The 22893-nt window shown below is 41.3% G+C and overlaps 1 protein-coding gene across 2 annotated transcripts in view; it reads left to right on the top strand.

The window, feature by feature from the left end:
• Nucleotides 1-22893, top strand: part of SPOCK1 (SPARC (osteonectin), cwcv and kazal like domains proteoglycan 1) — a 524236-nt gene that overhangs the window by 228502 nt on the left and 272841 nt on the right. For both annotated transcript variants that reach the window (XM_009209152.3, XM_009209151.3), the window contains one exon: nt 1111-1156. In XM_009209152.3, the coding sequence (XP_009207416.1) occupies nt 1111-1156 (46 nt within the window). The remainder of the gene's footprint in view (nt 1-1110; nt 1157-22893) is intronic.

Below are 22893 nucleotides of genomic sequence, written 5' to 3'. Positions count from 1 at the left end.
TATATAATTGAATGACACTGAGGCTGATAAAATTCACAGGAGATCGTGTCAGAGATAAACTGCATCAGAACACAGCATGGACAATAATTTAAACTAATTGTGCACTTTGATGTAAATTAGCTTTTCCAGAAGAGATACTGAGGCTTCATTTTGGACAGCTTTCTGAAACTGCAGCGTGCAGACTGCCTGCCAAAAACACACATAGCAATTGAGTATTAACTACAAAGGGACAAATCCTTAAAGATGATATGGGGATAATGCGCATGGGTGACACCTCTTCAACTTGCAAGCTGTTCAGTTTTGCTGATACAGTGGGTGTGCTGGGGAACAATGGGGTCAAAGGGTGCTGACAGGGAGAATAAAGGGAGTACACGGTGGCTGTTAGCAAGGAAAGGGTTATTAGGAGTGGGGAAGAAGTTAACATAGCTATGAAGAATTGAGGGATTGAGATCCTTGCAATTTTAAAGTAATGAATTGCCTAGCCTCAGAGCATAAATTGATGCAAACCAAATGCAAGAAAGACATGGTTATGAAGAGACCAGATTGGCCAGCCTTTGTTTTTTCATCTTTCTACACCCAGAACAAATGGTATTAAGCTAAATGTACGCCTTTGGTTAATTCTAACATTTGGAAGGCCGTCTCTTTTTAGGTTTTGTGAGTATTGAAAAACTGGAACTGTGCACCACAAGATGCATGTCTCTATGTAAAAGAAATGTTGACAGTTGAATTATCAGCTGTTACAAACACAGAGGCTTAATCATAACTGAGAGCAGCAAGGCATCACCTATAGTATAATTGATAGCAAATACACCTTGCACTTAGAAGGTGTCTGGGTTTATATGTCAAACTAAGAAGAGCAGCGCTGTTTCCATACTGGGCTGAAATGTTTTTACTGTTCCCAGTATTTAATACACACAGTTTGAAAGACAGGAATTTGAAAAGGAAATTGATATTTTTTATTACACATTAATGCATGTTTTGGGAAAAATTTCTAAGCTTTCAGTGTTTTCCTTTGTGTTTTGGGAGGTGAAAAGGAAGGCAGGTTTTTATGCAGTTATGTGAGAAGCTTTTTGAACTCTAACCTTTGTTTTCTATTTTTTCCTTATATAGGATGATTATTTCAGAAACTGGAATCCCAACAAGCCCTTTGACCAAGGTAATGGATGCAATACTTCTTGCTGTATAGTCTGTGGTAAATGTGGTTTCATTTTTCCTTCCTTGCATGCTGAGTTAATGTTCCCACAAAGGCCAGCTAGCTGTGTTATTTTATTGACTTCAGGGACTGAATTGACTGGGGTGATAGAAATTATTTTATCAAATTGGTTATTTGTCTGAGGTTATGTCTAGGGCTGATTTAAACAATTTCTTTTAATTGGCTTGACCAGTATAATCATTGATTGGTTTTGTTTAAAAAAAAAAAAAAGTGAAATCTGATTATCATATTAACATGGTGAACTGTGGGGCCGAATGCAGTGCTTTCATTCATGAAACAGACTGTACCTGGAGATGCTGCCCTAATTCACACGAACCATAAAGATGAAACTTTCTTTCTAGAAAAAGGTTAATCCTGGGAGACTTTCAAGGGTACTGCGATTTTATTTGTTAAATAACTTCTTCATGGTTTCTAAATAGAAGCCTGTTTCAGTGTCAGCTTGGGTTTAAGCATGGCCCACAGAAGGCTTTCTGCACCCCCATCCCCCCAGCAAGCAGCAAACCAGTCTCTCATGATAGCTGTTGTGAATCACTAACAGTGTCCTCCTGTGAGTTATTTAAGACACTGTGAGGACCTGCCATGAATCACATCCCTTCCCCTGTTGTTCCATGTGTGGTGCTGTTGAAAGTGATGGTAGATTGCACTTCATATGTTTATATGCAATTAATGCCAGAACACAATGAAATGGTATTACCTACCACATCTCAAAGTGTTCATGCTTCTGAGAATCAGCTTCAGTTCTGTAACATGAGTATTTGATGTGATCATGATGGTCAACTTGACATGAAGAAATCGAGGGAGGCATTGATATGTAATGTGGAGGAAGGTGCTCCTTTCTGCCCTCTGCTTTGTCAGTTTAATGGGTCACTACCTCTGGATTCTGGTTGTCTCATAAGCAAAATTAGTATTAAAATTTCCATATATACATTTATCATATGCCTTGAAGTAGTGTAACATTTTTTTCATTCATGCATGCTTGCATTCTCAAACATTTATTGAGCTTTCGCTGTATGCACAAGCACCAAGCCAGGTACTAGGGATAGAGCAAAAATGGTGTGTTGCCTACCCTACAGGAGCTCAGAGTGGGGAGTAGGGAAATAAATCAGTCAACAATTGTGGTGGGATCTGTTAATGGCTGTGATGCAGGTGTGTTCAGGGAAGCATGTGAATCTACAAATGGAGAACTGTATGTGTTTATGTAAAGGGCAAGGTGTCCAGCAAAACCTTCCTTTGGAGGCTTTGTCTGGACTATACACGTCTTAGCAGCCTTAGAGTGGTAACAGAATTACTCCTTTACAATTCTAACAATGACTGAATCATCACAATGATTCACCCAAAAGCATATGAAGGCATTTGTAATTTAGCTTAGAAATGTTTTATTAAAAGTGATCAAAAATTTTAAAACTTTTTAATAGGATAAAACTTTATGAAGAATATTTGTAGTTAAAGAGCAAGAAATTGCCTGTCTGTGCCTGATAAACAAGCCCTTCTGCAAACAACCCTACCAGGCTTTTGCTTGCAAAGGTAACTCAACTGACAGTCGCTGTGAACTTATTCTTTTTAGCTAAGAACTAGAAATAGGTTCTTGTGCTATAAGGATCAAATGTTGCCTAAATAACTGCAAAAATTACTCTTTGCTGAAGCTTGCACATGAATGCAAACACTCCCGAGGGAAGACATTTTTGCTTTTACTAATGCACTTTGGAGAAGGAATACATCAAGGTAGGTGTCATTTGCCACTTGGGATATAAATGATAGCTTCCCTTGGTTTGGGAGTTAACACAGAAATTTTGAGAACCACAAAATCACCGTCTTTAACCCTGAGTATATAAACAGTCCAAACAAGGATTTTTGTCTCCTAGAAGTGATGGCAGCTATATTCAGCAGAGCCCCATCCTGTTCTCTTTTTCTAGTTCTGCAGGTTTGAAAACTGGGTCTGCTCAGATTAACCCTCCCAGAAAACCTTATGACTTTATGGGATATAATCAAGGACCTTAACTGAGTAGCCCCACTTTGTACCTCAGGGGTAGCTGCTGTTGGCTATTTATATACAGAACCATGAGGAGCACAGGCAGAGCCGAGAATAGCCTTCACTTAAAATATCAGCCCCAGCAGATGTCATCAATTACATTGTGTGCGGCTCAATAAAAATGGGAGGTTACTCTAACAGTGCTGACACCACTCGGTGAAATATAAACCACAGGCATGGAAGATGTAGAGCATTTCATCTTTTCAGAAAATAGGAGAATTACTGAACTCCAGTGGAAGATGACAGCGAAAGAGGAGTCATTTCCTCTCCTGAGCTGAAAAAAAGAATCAAACATAGTTAAAATGGATTTGTGGTTGGGGGAAAGTTTTAGTTTGTAGAAATAGACTTGTTGAAGTGTGTCTTCAGAATTTCAGATGACAAATATGGTTTAGGATGAGGATGGAAGGGGCTTCATGATGGAGGTGGGTGTGGAGTAGGCTTGGAATGTAGAGGGACAGGAGGGGAAGGAAGGCCCAGCACAGGGAATTCTGGTAATAGTGTAGTCAGAAAGGTGGATTTGAAATGGATTGAGGGGACATTCCATACCAATCTGCCAAGTTTGAACTTTGTTTTCTTGGCAGTGGGGTGCCATAGAAAGTCTTTGGGCAGGCGAGTGACATGATGAGGGCAGTATTTTAGAGGATTTGGTTTGGTGACTCAACAGCTATAATTAGGAACCCAAAACATACTTGCTAAATGATGTCACTCCTCTAAGACTCGGGTAACTTCTTCATGGCATCATTCATTGCCTTGGAGCCCTGGGCTCTGGCTGTCACCAGTGGTCAGCCTTATTAATTCAGCTCTCCAGCTTGACCTCTGAAATGCCCATGCAGCTTCTGATTGTCGTGTTGTTGTGGTGAATAGTTAGAAGACTCAAAGTATTCAAGAAATAGTTACTTAGCCGTAATTGCTCTCTCTGCTTAAAGATATTTACTAAACTTTGAACAACAGGGCTTCATGGAGCAAGTGCTATCATCATGTAATTGACTCTAAGGTAGTTAGAAGAAAAGTATCTCACCTGGTGCTCTCCAATGATGAGACTCAGGATGTCTTTAACTTATCTTTAAGTGAATCATTAATGCTCTGTCAGTGGAGTATAATGGCCATCAACTTCAGACTTTTCTAAGAATTCTTCCTGAGATTAGGGTAAAGTGGCATAAGTAGCATATCCTTTTGTCTTGTAATGATTTAATGCCAAATCTCCTCACAGAAAGGATGGACAGGAGTTCAGAATTGACGGCAATGATTAACTCAGGTGAGAAATTTCCCTTGTGAAGTCCGCAAAGACAGACGCCCTGCAGACAGAGTTGGGCAGGCTGCATAGTTTGAGAGAGCCATGGGCCAGTGCAAATGGATTTCTTATCTTGCGTAGTCAGGAGAAACGAAGGCCCCTGGATGGACCTTCAGAGAGCTGACTGAGGCTGCAGAGCTCTAGGGTGATTCCAGAGCTTTTGGCTGCCTCTGCCACTTTGCCCTGCCAGCACCTTCCCTTAACTGGCTCCTGACAAACTCGGGACTGCATATGAGGTTAGTGCTTCTCAGTGGGGATCTGGGTCAGCAAGATGCTACCCCAGGAAAACCACTGATGGTCAAATAAGGGACACACATATACCCTCATCTCTTGGAGATTCACAGTGCTCATTATCAACTTAAAAACTTTGAGGCATCTTTCAGTAAAGAAGACCATTTAACCTATCATTTTCCAAATTTGCCTGTGACCATATTTTCAATTTTTTCCACTACACGCCTATCGGATTCTCAGAGGAGGTAATGTATTTGGCATGATACACTTTGGTAAGTGCAGTCTAGGGTCCTAGGGTTAGGAGTCAGATTCTCCAAGTTTAGAATTTGACTCTGTCAGTTACTAGCTGTGTGATCCTGGGCAAGTAGCTTAACTTTTCTGATTCTAAACCTTCCTACCTGGAAATGGCAATAATGATAAGTACTTTCAATGATAGCACTGAGAAGATGAAGCAAATTAATATGCCTGGCATATAGGGAGTGCTTGACAAGTGATCAGCAAGTCATTGATTGTTTTCATTCTCTTCCTATTTAGCAGCCTCTCCTAGTGGCTTTCTTCCCACTCCATTCTGGTTTTATTCCCTTCTCCTTTTGTTCCTCTGGTGGCCTTCCAAGTTGTGATGCTCTGAAGCTCTCGGAGCTACACAGTGACTCGTCTTAACTAGTGGTGGGTCATCCTACTGGTACACTTCAGATCCCCATTATTGGAGCTGAAGAGGTTCAGGCTCTTAATGTGTTCATTCCTTCCTTCATTCTATAAGCAGTTACCAAATGCCTGATGTTTAAACACACTGAACTGGATAATAGGGATGACACTAAGGAAGACCTCTCTTGGGGGACACTCCCAGTTATCAATCCTAAGAGACACCCATCCAAGGTTCTACTGGGGGTAGGGAAGTGAGGAGGGTCGATCTGGGTAACAGGGAAATGCTTAATATGTCAAGTGTTTATACAGGTGACATAGGTCAGTTTTAGTTGAGGTGATGCTTTTTGCTACGCCCTGGCCTTATGCAGTCTGTGCCTTTGGTATGTGGACCAGGCTCCCTGATGCTGTACAACCAACACTTGCTGGTAACAGTTACCTTCAATGCAAATAATAAAGGTATTGTCACAAAGATTGTCTCTTTTGCCTTTAAGTGAGATGACTTGATGAGGGTCTGGAGGGGAATGAAAGATAGAATTTATTGAACCACAAAGCTGTTGTAAAAATAAAATAAAGGTAATGCTTTGGGGATTCATTGAATAGGGGGTGAACATACAGCGAAGTGAATTCTAACAAGATGTTTCAAAGCTTCCTGACTAGTTCTTTTAGAAGAAGAAAATGGAAACTTCTTTATAGTACTTCTGTTGAACAAAAGGATTTTTTGTGCACTGGAGGGTTGGGAAGGTAATTTATGTATATAACCACTGTACTACTTTAGAATAAAATTCTGATTGCATGAAGATGTCTCAAAGTGATGAAACACTAACAGGTTCTCTGCTGGAGCCACGGTGCACTCAGGAAAGAATCCCCCAATTTATTTGCCTATGAAGTTCCACTTGAGGAGACAAGCCTCTGTAGGACAAATGGCTGAAGAGATTTAGCATGGAACTTTCCTGAGACAAGTGGGTTCCTTTAAAGTGGAATAAATGAACGTTTTAGATAAAGTGTATAGACATTGGTTTTAAAGATGATGCTTTTTATTCTGGAGTGAATACTAATCATTCTTCCAGAGCAGACTGGCTGTAGATAAACCTCAGATGTTGCTGGTGATCTTCAAAGCAGCATGTGAACTTGTAGAAATTGATCTCCAGATAAAAATAAAACTCAGAGAGTCAGGGGCCCCTTTCACTCATGCTGTTCTCGGAATAGAAGAAAAGAAAGACCTCGCCCTTTGACTTCCAGTCTATTATACCAAGATCCGGACAAACTCAAATCCTGACCAAAGCCCTGAACTATTTTGAGGCAAAAATTCTAAAACTCAAAGGGAGGGAGTTCTTCTCGTGTTCTAGCTGTTTCTGGAACCGCAGCCCAGTGGATTATCACAGCATTTGTGTTTCGCCAAGGTCTTAAAGGGTGCCTGGGGAGTCAAGGTTGCTTATTTCTAAAAATCTTCTATAGAAGGGGAGTTTTCCTTCTCTAGATTAATCTGAAAATTTACATAATAGGCTTAATAGAAATCTTAAGTCCCCATAGCTTTCTTCTTAATGTGGAGTTTAGCCTCACCCCAAAAGAACTTCTGATTAGCATTTATAGGGCCTTGAAAGTTTTTCAGTTTTTTAAAGAATTTGTTCACCTTATCTGATCCCTGGAGCTGTGAATTTTCAGAGGCAGCTGGCCTCGTTTGTGGGAAGCATCTTAATACTTTTCTCCTGGCTCCCTCATGTTTGGTCTGCTTGGTTTCTCCCTCTCACCACTGCCTTTTCCACATAATTAGGAATATGCTTTCCCCAACGGCAACTACTCCTCTTATTCACATTAACCTACTCTCTGCCCCAGACGTGCACACTCAGCTCCAGCCTAATTAGCCTCTTCCCACTGCCATCTTTTCTTCTGTTTCTTGATTGTGACAATAAGATAGTTCTATTTTAAAACATGTTTTTGGAGTATTGATTTTTAAACATTCTAATTCAGTACTCTAGGGAAGAAACAGAAAGCTATTAATTCAAATATTAGTGTGCTCCTACTTTAACCCAGTCTCTCTGCCTTGATGTTTGATGAAATTGAATGTTTTCTCTTTTGTCTTTGTCTGCTTTTGCCTGTTTGCTTATTTTAGAGAATAAAACATCAGCTACAAAATTTGAATCTCATGGGTGCCCCTTCTTTCCCATTTTCTTTTCTCTAAAGGTGACCATATCATTAATTTGCTTTTCTGTTCATGTCCTCATGTTTTTATGTCATGTAAATATATACAGGCAATGTTACATTATATGTTTTGCAGTAGAAATTAATGTTTCCCTCTCTAATCTGTTTATTCCACTTAACATTGCTTTTGAGATACCTTTTTTGATAGTTGTCGATATAATGAATTCTTTTATGTTGTATTATTCTATTGTATTAATATATCACAATTAATTAAATTATTCACCCACTGATGGATGTTTCTCTTGACTCCATCTGTTTTGCTATTGAGGCTGCTTTTTCTTAGTATTTTTAAATGCAAATTTCTTGGCCTGAAGAATGTGGGATGCCAGGAGGAGGGCTGAGGTGGGACATGGCTCTACCACTGTTAAAATATGCAACTTTGGGCAAATCACATGTCCTTTCTGGACTTTAGTTCACCCATCTCTGAAATAAAGAGGGTAGATGAGATAGTTGCTGAAGTCCGTGGGAGCTATGGTAGTTAAGTTCAGGCAGAATAGTTTTCTATATATGTTTTCTCATAAAGGAAAAATGAAAAATTTGAAGCATGATGCTCTTATTTCAAAGGTTACAGTTTAGCTAATGAGTTATGAATATACTGTAACCAAAATAAAACCAATGGAATTAAATGGACCTTTTAACCATCAGGGGTGGAGAGGGCTCAGAATAAAAAGCAAAAAAGGCCAAAGAAGTCTCTTCCTACAGAATCCTATGGGACACTGAGTTGTGGAGGAAAGAGCAAGAGTTGAAAGCGCTGAAATCAAATTTTGCCTCTCCCATAAGCTTACTGTATACATTTGAGTAATTTGACTTATCTAGCCTTTGTTTTCTTTTCTTTTCTTTTCTTTCTTTTTTTTTACTTTCATGTGTCTTTATTTTTCATCTCTTTTCAGTGTTTTATTATTATTATAATTTAAGTTCTGGGGTACATGTGCAGAACATGCAGGTTTGTTACATAGGTAAACGTGTGCCATGGTGGTTTGCTGCAACCATCAGCTTGTCATCTACATTAGGTATTTCTCCTAATGCTATCCCTCCCCTAGCTCCCCATCCCCCAACAGTCTCCAGTGTGTGATGTTCCCCTCCCTGTGTTCATATGTTCTCATTGTTCAACTCCCACTTATGAGTGAGAACATGAAGTGTTTGGTTTTCTGTTCCTGTGTTAGTTTGCTGAGAATGATGGTTTCCAGCTTCATCCATGTCCCTGCAAAGGACATGAGCTCATCCTTTTTATGGCTGTATGGTATTCTGTGGTGTACATGTGCCACATTTTCTTTATCCAATCTATCATTGACGGGCATTTGGGTTGGTTCCACGTCTTTGTTACTGTGAACAGTGTCACAATAAACATATGTGTGCATGTGTCTTTATAGTAGAATGATTTATAAGCCTTTGTTTTCTTATCTGTAGAGTGCCTCTAATCATAGCTGTCTGGTAGGCCATTTGTGGAGAGATCATATTTTCAAAGGGCCAAGGAGTGGGTATGTGGTATATTCTCTACAAAGAGCGTTTCTTCCTGCTCAGTCAGTTCTGCCAGGAACTGTGTAGGTTCCATTTCCTCACCGGGTGCTGGGGTCAGCTGTGAGTTTGTGTTCTGGCTTCACTTTGACTTCATAAAGAGCTCTCAGGACTCTGTGCCCCTAAAACCAAGGAGCAAAAGCCATTCTGGGTTGTGTTCCACCCTTTGGAAGGAATCGTAGTGAATGATGAAGGGTGGTAAAATTCTCCCTGCAATTATGGGGCACTACAGCTTTCTAATACTGTGTTGAAGAGGTTCTTTCAGCATGAACGAATCCATTTTAAAGACATGTTTATTACCTTTCCCCAAACTCATAAAATGTGGTGTTAGTTTTATAAAAGGGGAAAAAACCTTCCTGTTAATCCACCTGCTAGAACAACAGTCCCTGAATTAATTATATTGTATTTGTTGAGTCCTAATGAACCAGCCTTGGTTTGGGAAAATTCTCAATAGGGAAAAAAATGTCAGCTGAATTTTAAAATCAATCAATAATGCTGTTAAATTTTTCTCATTTGAGAACGTAGAACGGATTATTGCATTTTCCCAATCAGGTGATGGCTGCTTGGAGAAAAACGTGCAGGCATCACCTGCGTTCTCTATACCTTTCAGGCCCGAGATGGGGGTTTTGTTTTGTTAAACTCCTCAATTGTACTATGTAGCAATTAACTGCTGGAAACCTGTTAAATGTTCATTCTGCTCCGGAAACCATGCCTGATGAAAGGCAATGTGGTATAGTGGAAAGGCCCTGGGGCTTTGCAGTCTCAGAGAATGAGTTCATTTCCTAGCTTTTCCCTCTAATAGCTGTATGTAGCTAAGTGGGTGCCTCAGTTTTCTTATCTGTAACATAGAAATTATGACATTTATTACACATGTGGCATGAGGGGTAAAACTCCTGATTCAATCTCATAATGAACATGAGAAAGGCAAGGAAGCTTTGGCAGGAGATAGAGTACTGCTATCTTCTTCTGGTGTTTCATATTGGGAAGGATCTTAGCGGTTTTTGATGTCTCTGCCTATTCCACCAGGATGTGACCTCACTGATCAGTTAATCACTGAATCAAGAACTCACAGATCCCCTAGGAGGTATGTGTTGGTCACAGGCAGGACTGTGGAGGGGAGTGTGACAGTGCTCTCCTCAGGGGGCTTGTGGTCTACAGAGCCAAGAGACACACATGAAATAAAGTCACTCAGAAGATGTGTTTGAGGTGCCCTGACGGAAGCTGGGAGAGTTGGGGCTCAGGCCAGGGATTAGTCCTTCCTGTTTGAAGGTTAGGAAAAGGATCCTAGAAGAGGTGACCTGGGGTCCTTTCTGAAGATGGGCAGGCGTTTAGAGGTAGAGAGGAAGGGTAGCATCTGGTGGGGAGAAATATTTTCTGATAGCTGATTGCTCAGTGCTGCAGAAGTGAAATCTGATCATGCTTTGGTCCTTTGGGGCTTCCGTTCTAATACCATAGGCCAGGTGGCCTACAAACAGTAGAAATTTATTTCTTACAGTTCTGGAGGCGAGAAGTTGGAGAGGAGGGTGCCAGCATGGTTGGGTGCTGGTGAGGGCCCTCTTCCAGGTTGTGGATGGCCATCTTCTTGTGTCCTCATGTTGGGGGGAAGAGAGCTCAAGAACTCTCTGGGGTTCCTTTGATAACGGCACTAATCACATTCAAGAGGGTTCACCCTCATGACCTAATCACCACCCACAGGCCCTACCTCTAATGCCACCACATTGGAGAAAGGATTTCAACACATAAATTTTGGGGGGACACAAATATTCAGTTCATTGCAGATAGGATGCTGCTTTTAAAAATACTTTTGTTAAGAGATATGAAAGAAATGTCAACCATTACTTTAGTAGGCTGTTTCATTTTTTCCCTTTGTCTCAAGTCTCATTCTGCTGGGCACCTTGAAACACCCAGAGCAGGACTGTAGATAGCAAGGTGGGCCTGATGCAGTAACCCTGGGAGTGGTGGGACTGGGACAAACTAGCACCCATGCCACCGGCAGAGAGCAGCCCTGACCCAGCTCTAGCTGATGATGGTTATGAGGGCTTGGGTCAGCATTGTAAGGACTACGGATTGCTCAAAAAGAGCTGGAAATGAAGATTTGTTTTTGTGTGTGAAACCAAATTCTTCAGTCCTGGAAAATCAATTATTAAAAAAATACAGCAAGAGGGTAGATGTGCCTTTGGGTTGTTTGTGGCTTCTCTTCTTGTCTTTTGCTTGTGGCGTGCGTGCGATGGAGGTTGATCCGTCCTTGGGGTCCCTCTGACTTGGTGCAGCTGCATGGCCCTTGGGGTGGAGGCAGTGCCTCGCAGAGCTGGGGACAGTCTGCCTGAGCGGAAGTTGTCTTTGTTGGGACTGTGCTCAGAGACCACAGGAGGCCTGCAGTGGTTTGAATGTGTCCCCCCACAAGCCTGTGTGGGAAATCTAATCCCCAGTGCAACAGTGTTGAGAGGTGGGGCGTAGGGGAGCTGTTTAGGTCATGAGGGCTCCACCCTCACGAATGGAGCCGTGCCTATCTATTATAAAAGGACTTGAGGCTGTGAGTCTGACCTCTTGCCCTCTGTCACCATGTGACACCTGCCAACATGTCCTGAGGCAACAAGACGGCCTTCACCAGATGCAGACCCTTGATCTTGGACTTCTCAGACTCCAGAACCATAAGCCAAATACATTTCTGTTTGTTGTAAATTACCCAGTCTGTGATACTCTATTATAGCAGCACACAATGGACCAGTACAAGGCCTAAAGCCACTTGTAATAAGCATGAGAGCCTGAATTGCTACTTCTGTGCGGCCTCTATCACCTGGAGATGGACTGGTTTAGCCTTTAAAAGAGGGAAACAGAGCCCATGCCCTCATACATGCACACATGCACAAGTCTCATACTCAAAAATCCATACAGAATATGGTGCCATCATGATTTAGAAACATGCCAGTTCCCAAAGAACAAAAGTGGAACTCATGTGATCTCAAGAGTGATGATGTGAGGTGCTGAGTTTCCTTGCTGTCAGGAGGGTGTGGGTAGTTCCATGGGCACCGGCAGCCTGGCCAGGAGGAACTGCTTAGCAGAGGATGGGTGCTGTGTACAGTAGATGGTCCTGCACTGCTCGTCTTTTTCTTTGGCTCCAAAATTCATGGTAGAAAGGGCTATAGAAGGTGGAAAATGTCAGTTGTAGTCATTGCCAAGTCAAGACAATCCCTAATTAGGTGAAAAATTGTCCTCCGAGCCCATTGGAGCCACTGTGACATTTAGGTCCTAAATTTGCCCAGGGTTGTACCACTCTCAGAGCCTTGCCCTGAACTCTGCTCTAGCTCCCCTCTCCCTTCCTAACTTCAATACATGGTGATCAGTGCACTCGAGTTCTCCTGCTGCCTTCACTTCACGTCCATGAATGCTCACTTTCCCTGCAGGAACTTATTTGAACTGTCACTCAGTGGTCCTTGGATCTGTAACCAAATACATGATAACCTGTTATGTCTTTTTGTTTTTGTCTTTGCCTCATTCACCAAAAAGCAACTTGTAGGCATGTATGTGTCAAGTGATAACACGAATAGATGAAAATGTTTGAGTGTAAGAAAAAAAACTTAGTGTAAGTAAATTAAAGGCGTAGCAAAGCCTTGCTATGTATGCTGTTACTCCATCACATGCCCAGTCAGTTTCTGTACACTTCTGTAACTGGGCTCAGAGCTTCCTAACAAAGCAAAGAAGGACACACAGAGCAGCACTATGTTTCCACGATGTGTAAATAAGGCAGATATTCAGGAGAATTACAGGTATTTATAGTAGTGAGGCCAGAGATGCTTTCCTCCTGTGGGTTCTCAGAAAGGGGTTTATCAGGGTGGACCATATTCCCGCCAGTATCTGGCAGTGAATACCCCAGTAAGCTTTTATGATTACTTCATCCAAGATCTTTCAGTATACAATGATGCTTAGTGCCAAAGTACAGTCCTATAAATCAACTCAATAATTCAGAGTGCACTGAATTCTATAGGGCTGGCTTACTACATGGACGAAATCGACAATATCAGGAAGAATGGTCGGCCTGCATCGCCATCAGGGAATACTCTGATTGTTTTGTTGCTGGTAACTGATTAGCATTGGGAACAGAGAGTTCTGGGCTTTTCCTGGCAGGAACAAGGAGTTCAGATGATCTGTGCTGCCAATTAATGGAAGCATATGGTTCTTCTCTCTTCAGCCAAGTGGGAGGCAGAGCCAGTCTTGTTGGTTAGACATTCAGAATCCAAACCAGAGCTTTGATGCCTGACTGCATAGTTACCTTCCTCCATGGTAACACTGTAGATTAGTTCGACCCCACAGGCAAATGAGGGATTAAGAATGTCAGCATTCTTCCCTATAGGCCACCAGGACCAAGGGCAGTGTTATGTGGAGCTTTGCAGTGTAGTGTGGACTTTACGTGGGTGGAAATGCTTTCCTTGCACACATACGCTCATATTTACATCTATTTCTCAAATGTGTGTGGATGCTGATGTGATCAATAAAATCCACATCTTATTTAAAGACATTAGCAAATCCATATTAGATCTTGTCGTTATACAATTCTCAGCAACTAACAGAACGATTAGCATGATAGCTATCTTTGGAGGAGTCAAGGGGAGGTGGAGTTTATAAATTTTTTTTTTGACAGTGGAAAGGGTTCCTCATGGTGGAAGAATTTGGGCACATTACTACAGTGCATACATGCAGGAGTTTCATTTTGTAATGTTTTCAAGCAGGTATTATGAAACAGTCATAAAAAATACCGATAGAAACTGACAGAATGCCTAATTTTAAGCCACATCTCTTTGCGGTGACCCTGCTAAGATAAAATTATTTGTAGGAGAAAAATATACCCTTGGGAAAAATATAATTTTTGGATATAAGCCATGTAAATGTTGACAAGCATCTAATAATTATGATTTTTGCTTTTAGCGAGGTCGATCCTGAGTTGTTCTATCAGTGATTAGGCAGGAGAAGAAATTCCCAGTTTGTAATGATAAAATTATACCGCCAGATTAAGAGTGAGCATCCATCATTCTGTTCTCATAGCAAGGCACAGATTCCTTCACCCAGAAATTGTTTTGAGCACTTTATGAGTAGTTTTAAAAGCGGGGGTAGCATGGTGAGACACCTAGAACTGGGGGCAGCCTCAACATAAGCTGGTGCAGTGTGTGGACATTTGAACTCCTTTGGACGTAATGGCCATACCTGGATATTTGTAGGCTGCTCATAGGGAGTTGAGGATTCTATTTGGTTCCAAAGGGTAGCCCTGGAATTAGTGGGTGGGAGTTGCAAAGAGATGGCTTTGGCTCAATCCAAGTATGCATTTTCATATCCCAAGCTGTGTGAGGATAAGGTAGACTGCTATGGTGGAGACTGAGCCACCGTTCCTGGATGTGTACATGTAAGAGTAGAGAGCCACATGGCTGGTTTGATGTAGGGGGAATTAGACATTGGACAAGGACGGAGACACTATTGAGATTGTTTCTGACCTTGAGTTTAGGCAGTTCTGTGATAAGGCAGGTCTGTTGAGAGGTGATAATTTATTTTATACAATGACTCCCCATAGAATTTCCTCAAATAGCCTGTCTAATTGATATGTCTGAGGTAGATTCAGTTTACCAAAGTTATGTCTATGCAGCTTTACAAAAATATCTAATAAATAAATTAGGTCAATCTTTTACAATTGAAGCTTCATTCATTGCAAATACAAGGGAGTAAGAAAGAAAAGTGGCAGAATTACTGGATGTTCCTAGTAAGGTAACCTGCCCACTCATTATAGAGCTTCAGTTTCATGAATTTAGAACTAACCTATTGCTCTGAGTGGATTCTATTGTCTTTGGTAAGAAAAGCAGGGGAATAAATGACGTTGGTGCCCCATTTTGTCTATTCAGAGCTATAGACGCAGGCACACATTTTCAAATGCAGTGTGACTTCTCCCTGTGAGGCTCATGAAGAGGGATTGTTGTCATCTAGAAAAGGAAGTGCTTTTGCCTGACATTCAGGTGCTTGGGGAGGCAAGTAGCAGGTGAGTAAAGAATGGCATAGGAAGTCATTGTCTTTACAGAGTAACCACTGACGATCTGGAAGGGGTAGGTTAGATCCCTACAAGTCCCTACCCATGTCCCTACCAGTGTGCTGTTGTCCAGCTTCGAAGCATGGAGCCATATCCACAGATCCCATGCCACAGCCCCAGAGGGCTTGCTCTTAGGAATTTCTGCCCTTCTGACTTAGCTCATGTTGTTTGAGAATTGAAGTGCATGCCAGATTAATTGTAGTTTTGTTAGTGTAGGAAGTAACGACTTCTTACATTTTTAGAACATTATGCTATCTCAGACACCAAAGAAAAAGGCCCTACCACTCTCAGATGAAGAGGCATTATGATGTGTTTGGAAACTATGTGCCTAGTGTTTATATCTGGTCAACACTGAGCTGGCCTGCTCTGGAAGAGAAAGGGGAAGAACTGTTTGTGTCTCCAGGGATGTTCAGGCTGAAGTATGACAGGGCAGGGATCAGTCAGGAAAGATAATGCCTGACATTAGGTAACTCATGCTCTAGGAACTTTTGTGTACAATATTCTCAGTGGCTGCTGTGTGATCATGACTGTCATCCACATTTTTCTCCTTTGCTCTGTATTGCTCTATATGTCTACCATTTTTCTTAGAACCATGCTTTCCTCCATGGGTTTGATTCTTCAAATGTGCCAAATGGAAAATTATCCTGCTGGTATATATTTCCAGATAGCATGGGGGGAGGTGGGAGAATTGTAATTAAGAAAGTGAATCAGGCCGGGTGTGGTGGCTCATGCTTGTAATCACAGCACTTTGGGAGGCCGAGGCAGGTGGATCACCTGAGGTCAGGAGTTTGAGACCAGTCTGGACAACATGGTGAAACCCTGTCTCTATTAAAAATACAGAAATTAGCTGGGTGTGGTGGCAGGCACCTGTAATCCCAGCTACTCAGGAGGCTGAGGCAGGAGAATTGCTTGAACCTGGGAGGCAGAGGTTACAGTGAGTCGAGATCATGCCACTGCACTCCAGCCTGGGTGACAGAGTAAGACTCTGTCTCAAGAAAAAAAAAAAAAAAATGAATTAGAGCTCTCCTCTTGGTTATGTAGCTGTTCCTTTAAGAGCTCACTATATTATAATAATTAGCACACAGTTTGCCCCACAAGGATCTGCACATATTCTCTTTCCCCGGCTTAGCATATTTCTGGCCCCTTCCTGTGTCCTCTCCAACTCATTCTTGAGGTGTTGGTTTGCATGTTACTAACTCACGGAGCTTTCTCTGATTGACCATAGACTAGATTAGACCACCGTCGCCTAATACGCCATGCTTTGTGTTGTTACACAATTGTAATTTAATAATTTTAAAGAATGATTTGCTACTCGTCTTTGGCTAGACTGTGCTTTCCCTGGGACCAGGCTTACATCTTTATATCTATCTTGTGCCCTGCTGTATTTCCAGGGTCCAGCATAGGACTGGATGCAAAGTAAATGCTGAGTTAATAGCTGTTGAATAAATAATAATTACCACTTATTGAGCACCTGCTGCATGCCTGTACTGCTACTTCTCTTGACAATGTTTGTGTGTGTGCACGTGTACACAATCTTGAGTGCTGATCACTCTATAAAGAAAGCATGATTGCACCAATTTTACCACTGAGAAACTGGGTTCAAATCCTGAGATCCCTCAGCAGCTTTTAAAAGGCGTCAAAAAATTCATATGTGGTCATCTGGAAAAGTATCTTTGGTATGATAAGTATAGAAAAGCAAATAGGCCAGGAACAGTAGGACTCATGCCTATAATCCAAGCACTTTGGGAGCCCTAGGCAGGCAGATTGTGAGGTCAGGAGGTCAAGACCAGCCTGGCCAACATGGTGAAACCACATCTCTACTAAAAATACAAAAATTAGCTGGATGCGGTGGCAAGCGCCTGTAATCGCAGCTACTTGGGAGGCTGAGGCAGGAGAATTGCTTGAACCCAGGAGGTGAAGGTTGCGGTGAGCCGAGATTGCGCCAGTGCACTCCAGCCTGGGCAACACAGCAAGATTCTGTCTTGAAGAAAAAAAAAATCAAATAATATGTCTAATATGATTCTAATTATGTCAAAGTGTTTATGTATGTATATATCTGACAAATGCTTGTGTTTGCATATAAAATACCTGAATCAGTACCAAATTGTAATGTAGTATCTCTGAGGAATGGGCTGAGAGGGGTAGGAGGAATTTACTTTTTGCTTCATAATTTTTTTATGCTGTCTATCTAAACATTTTACTGTGAGCTCTCTTACTCTTTAAATAAGAAGCAAAGGGGGAAAAAAGGAGTCTGGGCCAAGCTTAACCAGTTGGTGTGGTGGCCGAGAGGGATTTGAACCCTGGTCCATCTGGCTCTGAAGGTTGTGTTCTGTTCTTGACCCCCTTTATGTATCTAGGACAGTGGTTCTCAGCTGGGGAGATTTTGCCCGTCAGGGGATACTTGGCAAAGTCTAAACATTTTTGGTTGTCATAATTTGGAGAGCAGGGGCTGCTACTGGCTTCTGGAGAGCAGAGGCTGGGGATGCTGCTCAACACCCTCCACTGCATAGGACAGCCCCACAGCAGTGACCTCATGTCAGCAGGCAGAGGCTGAGCAGCCCTCTTCTAGGGAGGTTGCCTATCTTCGGGTAAGGAAATGGTGGCTCAATTAAGTCAGTGTATAGGGCAGAAATCAGCAAATTTATTTTTGTGAAAGGTCAGATAACAAATATTTTTGGCCTTTGGGGTCCATATGTGTTGCAACAACCCAATTTGGCCTCACAGAGGGAAGCTGCCATTATAATATGCAAATGAGTGGGTGTGGCTACGTTTTAATAAAATTTTATCTGTGGAAACTGAAATTTGAATTTCATAAAATTTTCATGTGTTATGAAATATTGTTTTAAGTTTTTCACCTACCTTAAAATGTAAAAATAATTCTTAACTCATAGGTTATATAAAACAGGTGGCAGGCCAGATTTAGCTGTGGGCCATAGATTATTAACCCCTGATTTATGGTCACCTGGAATCAAGGTTCCAATCCAAGTGTGTCTCCTGAACCAGGTTTTAATCTCTGCTTTAGTGCTCCATAAAAATTTCTCCATCAATACATAATTTTTATAATGTAGTATTCTGTGTGGTATACTTCTGAAATACTGTTATTTATTTAACCATGATTCCATTGTGGGATTTATTTCTAGTTTTTGGTTATTACCAAAAATAGTTCATTCAATATGCTGTAATTAAATCTATCATGCATCTATAAAAATTCTGTAAGTTCCTAGAAGTGAAGCCACTGCATCAAAGGAAATGTGCATTTTTGATTATTAATGTTTTTCTTACGTTAAATCTCAAGCAAATTATTTGCCTGAGCCATGAATGTCCACAAAGAATGGCATGGCTGATGGGAAGACTGACTCCTTCCTGCCTCCTTTAATGCTTCCAGTTGTCTGTTGTTTTCTGTTTGGTGAGAAAATAGATTGTGTTTCATCTTCAAAAGAGTTTGTAGAGAATTAGTACATGGTGACACTAAGGTTTTGGGCTCCAAATCTCATCATGATCTTTGACATCTGTTTAAAGAAAAAGTCACCTTTTCTTTGATAACATAAGAAATGTTTTCTGGGCCTCCTTGGCCAAGATTCTTAGATGGGGAAGCAACAATGCTTTGTGAAAACCATAATCTCTGTAAATGATTCTCAAAGCCTAAGGGAGGATTGTAAATAGCTTATACATCAATTGATGTCTACTGATTTTGACCACTGACTATATTCCAGCTTCTCCACTAAGCCCTCTATATGAATCATCTCTTTGAATGTGCATGATAAACATGTAAGACTGGTACTATTCTCTTCCCTATCTGTGTGGATAGGGAAACTGAGGTTCAGAGAGGCCCAGGGTCAGAGAACGAGGAAATGGTAGGGCTAGGCTTCGAACACAGCTGACTTCAAAACTCTGTTTTTGATCACTAGTCATCTCAAAATTTTGTAAGTATTAATTTACTGCATGATAGAGATCAATGAATTGTTCTGAGGGAGCCACAGAAGTAGCTGTTGCTTCTGCTTTCTGCTTCACAGCTAGACATGGAAAAAACAGGTGTTTCTGTCAGACTGAGTTTTGAGGACAGGATAGTGGGTCACTTACACTTATATGACCCAAGTACAGAAAGGTGCTCAACAAATGTTGACTAACTGAACAAATCAATGAATGAATTTAACACATACACATAAAATAGAAGATGTATTAAGGCTTTATAATATCAGGGGCTAAGTAGTAGGGTATAAAGATTAAGATGCTATAGATTTTTAAGGGAAAAGAGGGCTTAGAAAGTATATTCTTCTCTATATTCCCTCACTTAGTAATGAGATCAAAAGAATAGTAAATTTTATTTTTAATATGTTAAAAGTTTGTTGGTAGCTAATCCTTCACCTCTAAGTTATGTGTAGGGAAATAGGTAAGAACAGTTAACCCAAAGCCTTTTGCATCTAAACTTTTATCTAAAACTGCTGTATTTTAGATAAGTTTGTTTGTCTCAACCAAAGCTCATGTTGAAATTTGATCCCCAATGTTTCGATGTTGGGAGGTGGGGCCTAATGAGAGGGGTTTGGGTTTTGGGGGCAGATCCCTCATGAGTATCTTGGTGCTTTTACCCAGGTAGTGAGTTCTTGTGAGACTGATTAGTTCTCATGGAAATGGATTAGTTCCTGCAACAGTGGGTTGTTATGAAGCCAGGCCACCCCCTCAGGTTTTCCTCTCTTCCCCTTTGACCCCCTCTGCCATGTCATGATGCAGCAGGAAAGCCCTCACCAGACTCTAGGGCCATGCCCTTGAACTAAGCCTGTAGAACCTTGAACTCAATAAACTTTGCTTTATAAATTACCCAGTCTCAGGCATTCTTTTATAGCAACACCAAATAGACTACAAGATAAGCAGGTTTTCTTAAGTGCTCTGCAAATCTATTTGGTGATAATTGGTTGTGTAGCTGGGGTCCAGAAGAGGTGTATGTTGTGTTTTCTGCACTATGGTTAATTATGGATACATAAGCAGAAGAGAGATTGCAAAGAAGTTACACAATTTGCATTAATTCCATAATCGTAGGGTGATATGGGTACTCACCATAGCAAGGCCATCATTTCTGTGTGGCTGGTAGTACCTGAATCAAGGGGGAGTCTAAACCTTGTATGTTTGCCACTGACCTGCACCAGGACTGAGTGACCTAGAGGAGCTCCTCCAGCTCTCGGTGCAAGAACTGAGCTTGCTACTTGCCAGGCCCTGGGCGAGGCACCCATTTTCATCTCCAGCTTCCCTTCACAGTGCCCTCCTCTGCCCTTCGTCACTCTGGCACATGGGCCTTTTATCTGTGCCTTGTTCATAGCCTCTGCCTGCCATGTTCTGCCTTCACTCCGTGGTTTCTTCTTTATCCTGGTTGATGTCTCTTCATCCTTCAGACAGTTTTGCAGGTTGAATGAACTTCAACTTTAGATGTCCTCCAAACTGCAGGGTTGTGGTACAGTAGTGTCCTGAAGACATGTGAGGATATGTGCTGTAATGCTGATCCTGGGCTCCACCCACGGAGATTAGATTCAGCAGGTCTGGGATGGGGCTTCTGATTTAGGTGATCTAAAGACCCACCTGAAGAACCAGTGTAGTAGAAGCTCCAGGCATGTGACTCAGTGCAGCTGCCAGAAACTCACTCTGTGATTTTCAGCTTGTTTTGGGGTTCTTGCTTCTACCCTTCATGTGCCACAGCCACATGTTGGGCAAGGTTGCTTGGACAATTTTAGGTTGAATGTGTGACAGAATGAGATCTAGAGTAGTGGGTGGAAGTGGTCATTCATGGCAGATTCCAAGGGTGAAGACCCCCTCAGGTCACACTGTCCTTACCCATGTCAGGGCCATGTCAAATTTAGAGTCCATCATTACAAAGTGAATAGCAAAGTTGGAGATATGAGAAGCAGTGAAATGTGGAGATGGCAGTGGAAGCTCTGGAAGCCTTGATGGAAAGTTGAACTGAGGATGTTTAATTTAGGAAAAAGCCAATGTAGTAAGGGGGAATAGGAGAAAATATGTTCTATTTGATTCCAGGAGGTAGAACTAGTCTTAATGGATGTAGGTTATAGGGAGGTCAACTTTATCTTGATAGAAGGAAATGTCATATCATAATGACAATAGTAATAGATGGCAGACAGTTTACTGGTCACATTATAGATAGTGTCTCTAAGATTTACAGCATCACTGTAAATGGTTACTATTACCCCAGCTTTACAGATGATGGAACCGAGTCTCAGAGGTAATTAAAAAGGTTGCTAAGGGTACACAGTGATTAAGTGGGTAGTGACAATTCAAATATTGGTCAGATTCACTTTAAAACTTGAAGTGTGTCCACTCTGCTGTTTCAGTAAGTAGAGTTGACTATAATGATGGGCTGTTTATAGGGGGATTGACATCCCATCACTAACTGTTCAAGTAGGACATAGAGGACAACTAAGAAATCCAGAGAGAAACCTTTCCCAAAGATGCTCCTAGTCCCGTTAATAGGTATTAATAGCTATTATATGCATGCATGCTGGTCAGAGAAGCTGGGTCAACATTAGTTTAAACATTAATTAGACATCTTTCTTGCTGGACTTCACAAAGCCTTTTATATGTTAATAGACAGCATATACAGTGATTCCCAAACTTATTTAATCATGGATCCCATTCTTAAATAATATCTCAAGACCAGTTTTTTTTTTTTAAACAAATGCAGCTGTGAGAAAATTCACGCTGCAGAGAATTCATGATTGGGCCATCTGACCATACATCCTTGAGGTTTGAGGTTGTGGATGTCTCTGTGATTCAATTCCAGAACGCTCTGTGCACTTTTGCAAAGCGGGAGCTCTCCATGCCTGGGCACTTTCATCTGGAACTTGTGCTTTTCTGACTCCTACTAAGTTCTTGATGCTTTTATTGCCCTCAATTTTGCTTTCATTTTTAAGGAGCAATATTGAATGTTTAATGAATTCCCTCCTCTGCTACGTCCTTAACTATTGATTAGAACCAACAATTGGCATAATAATCATTTGAGGTATAATTATTTCTTATAAATGTTATATGAGTACTAGGAAGTGGCCTTGTAAAGTTCCAGAAAGTCATAGAAAGATACACTTACATCTATGTGTTTCTAAAACCAATTATTTTTCTAAAATTACTTTTCGCATTGGCTATTAAGTTGAAAAGATGATTGATTTTTTTTAATACTGGCATCAAGGAGAATCCTAGTGAAATATGATGTGTTTACTATTAATTATGTTAGCTCTCACCTGGCAGCTTAATGCCAGTAATATTTATTTTCTCTTTTTAGTGGGACACGTGGTCATGTTCACTAATACCTTAATTTTGTGGAGGATCGGAGTGGGAGGGAGAGAGTCATTATCTTTTTTATTCAAATCTGTAGAGGATTGTTTTGTGTTACTCAGAGTTTAAAATCAACCTTTGAAATTTTCATCCATTTCTATGAGCAATTTTCTCTTATTAGGTAGAGGTAAACTTTGTCCTGGACATAATAAAATTAGTATTTAAAAACCAACAAAGATCTTTGAAAGAGTTTGCCCTCCCCACTCTGTAGGGGTTTTGATCTTTGGTTCTTATGTTGGAGGGCACTAGGCCAAGGTGACAGAAACTGGCATGATAGAGCACATCGCGTGGGAAAAAGGGCACCCAGGTACCAGCAGGCGCCCAGCACCTTGCCTTATGGAGTTATTTGCAGTCATAGATAGGGTTGGTAG

The sequence above is a fragment of the Papio anubis genome, chromosome 5 (genome assembly GCF_008728515.1).
Source record: "Papio anubis isolate 15944 chromosome 5, Panubis1.0, whole genome shotgun sequence".
Taxonomy (NCBI): domain Eukaryota; kingdom Metazoa; phylum Chordata; class Mammalia; order Primates; family Cercopithecidae; genus Papio; species Papio anubis.
This window is presented reverse-complemented; position numbering and strand designations above follow the sequence as displayed.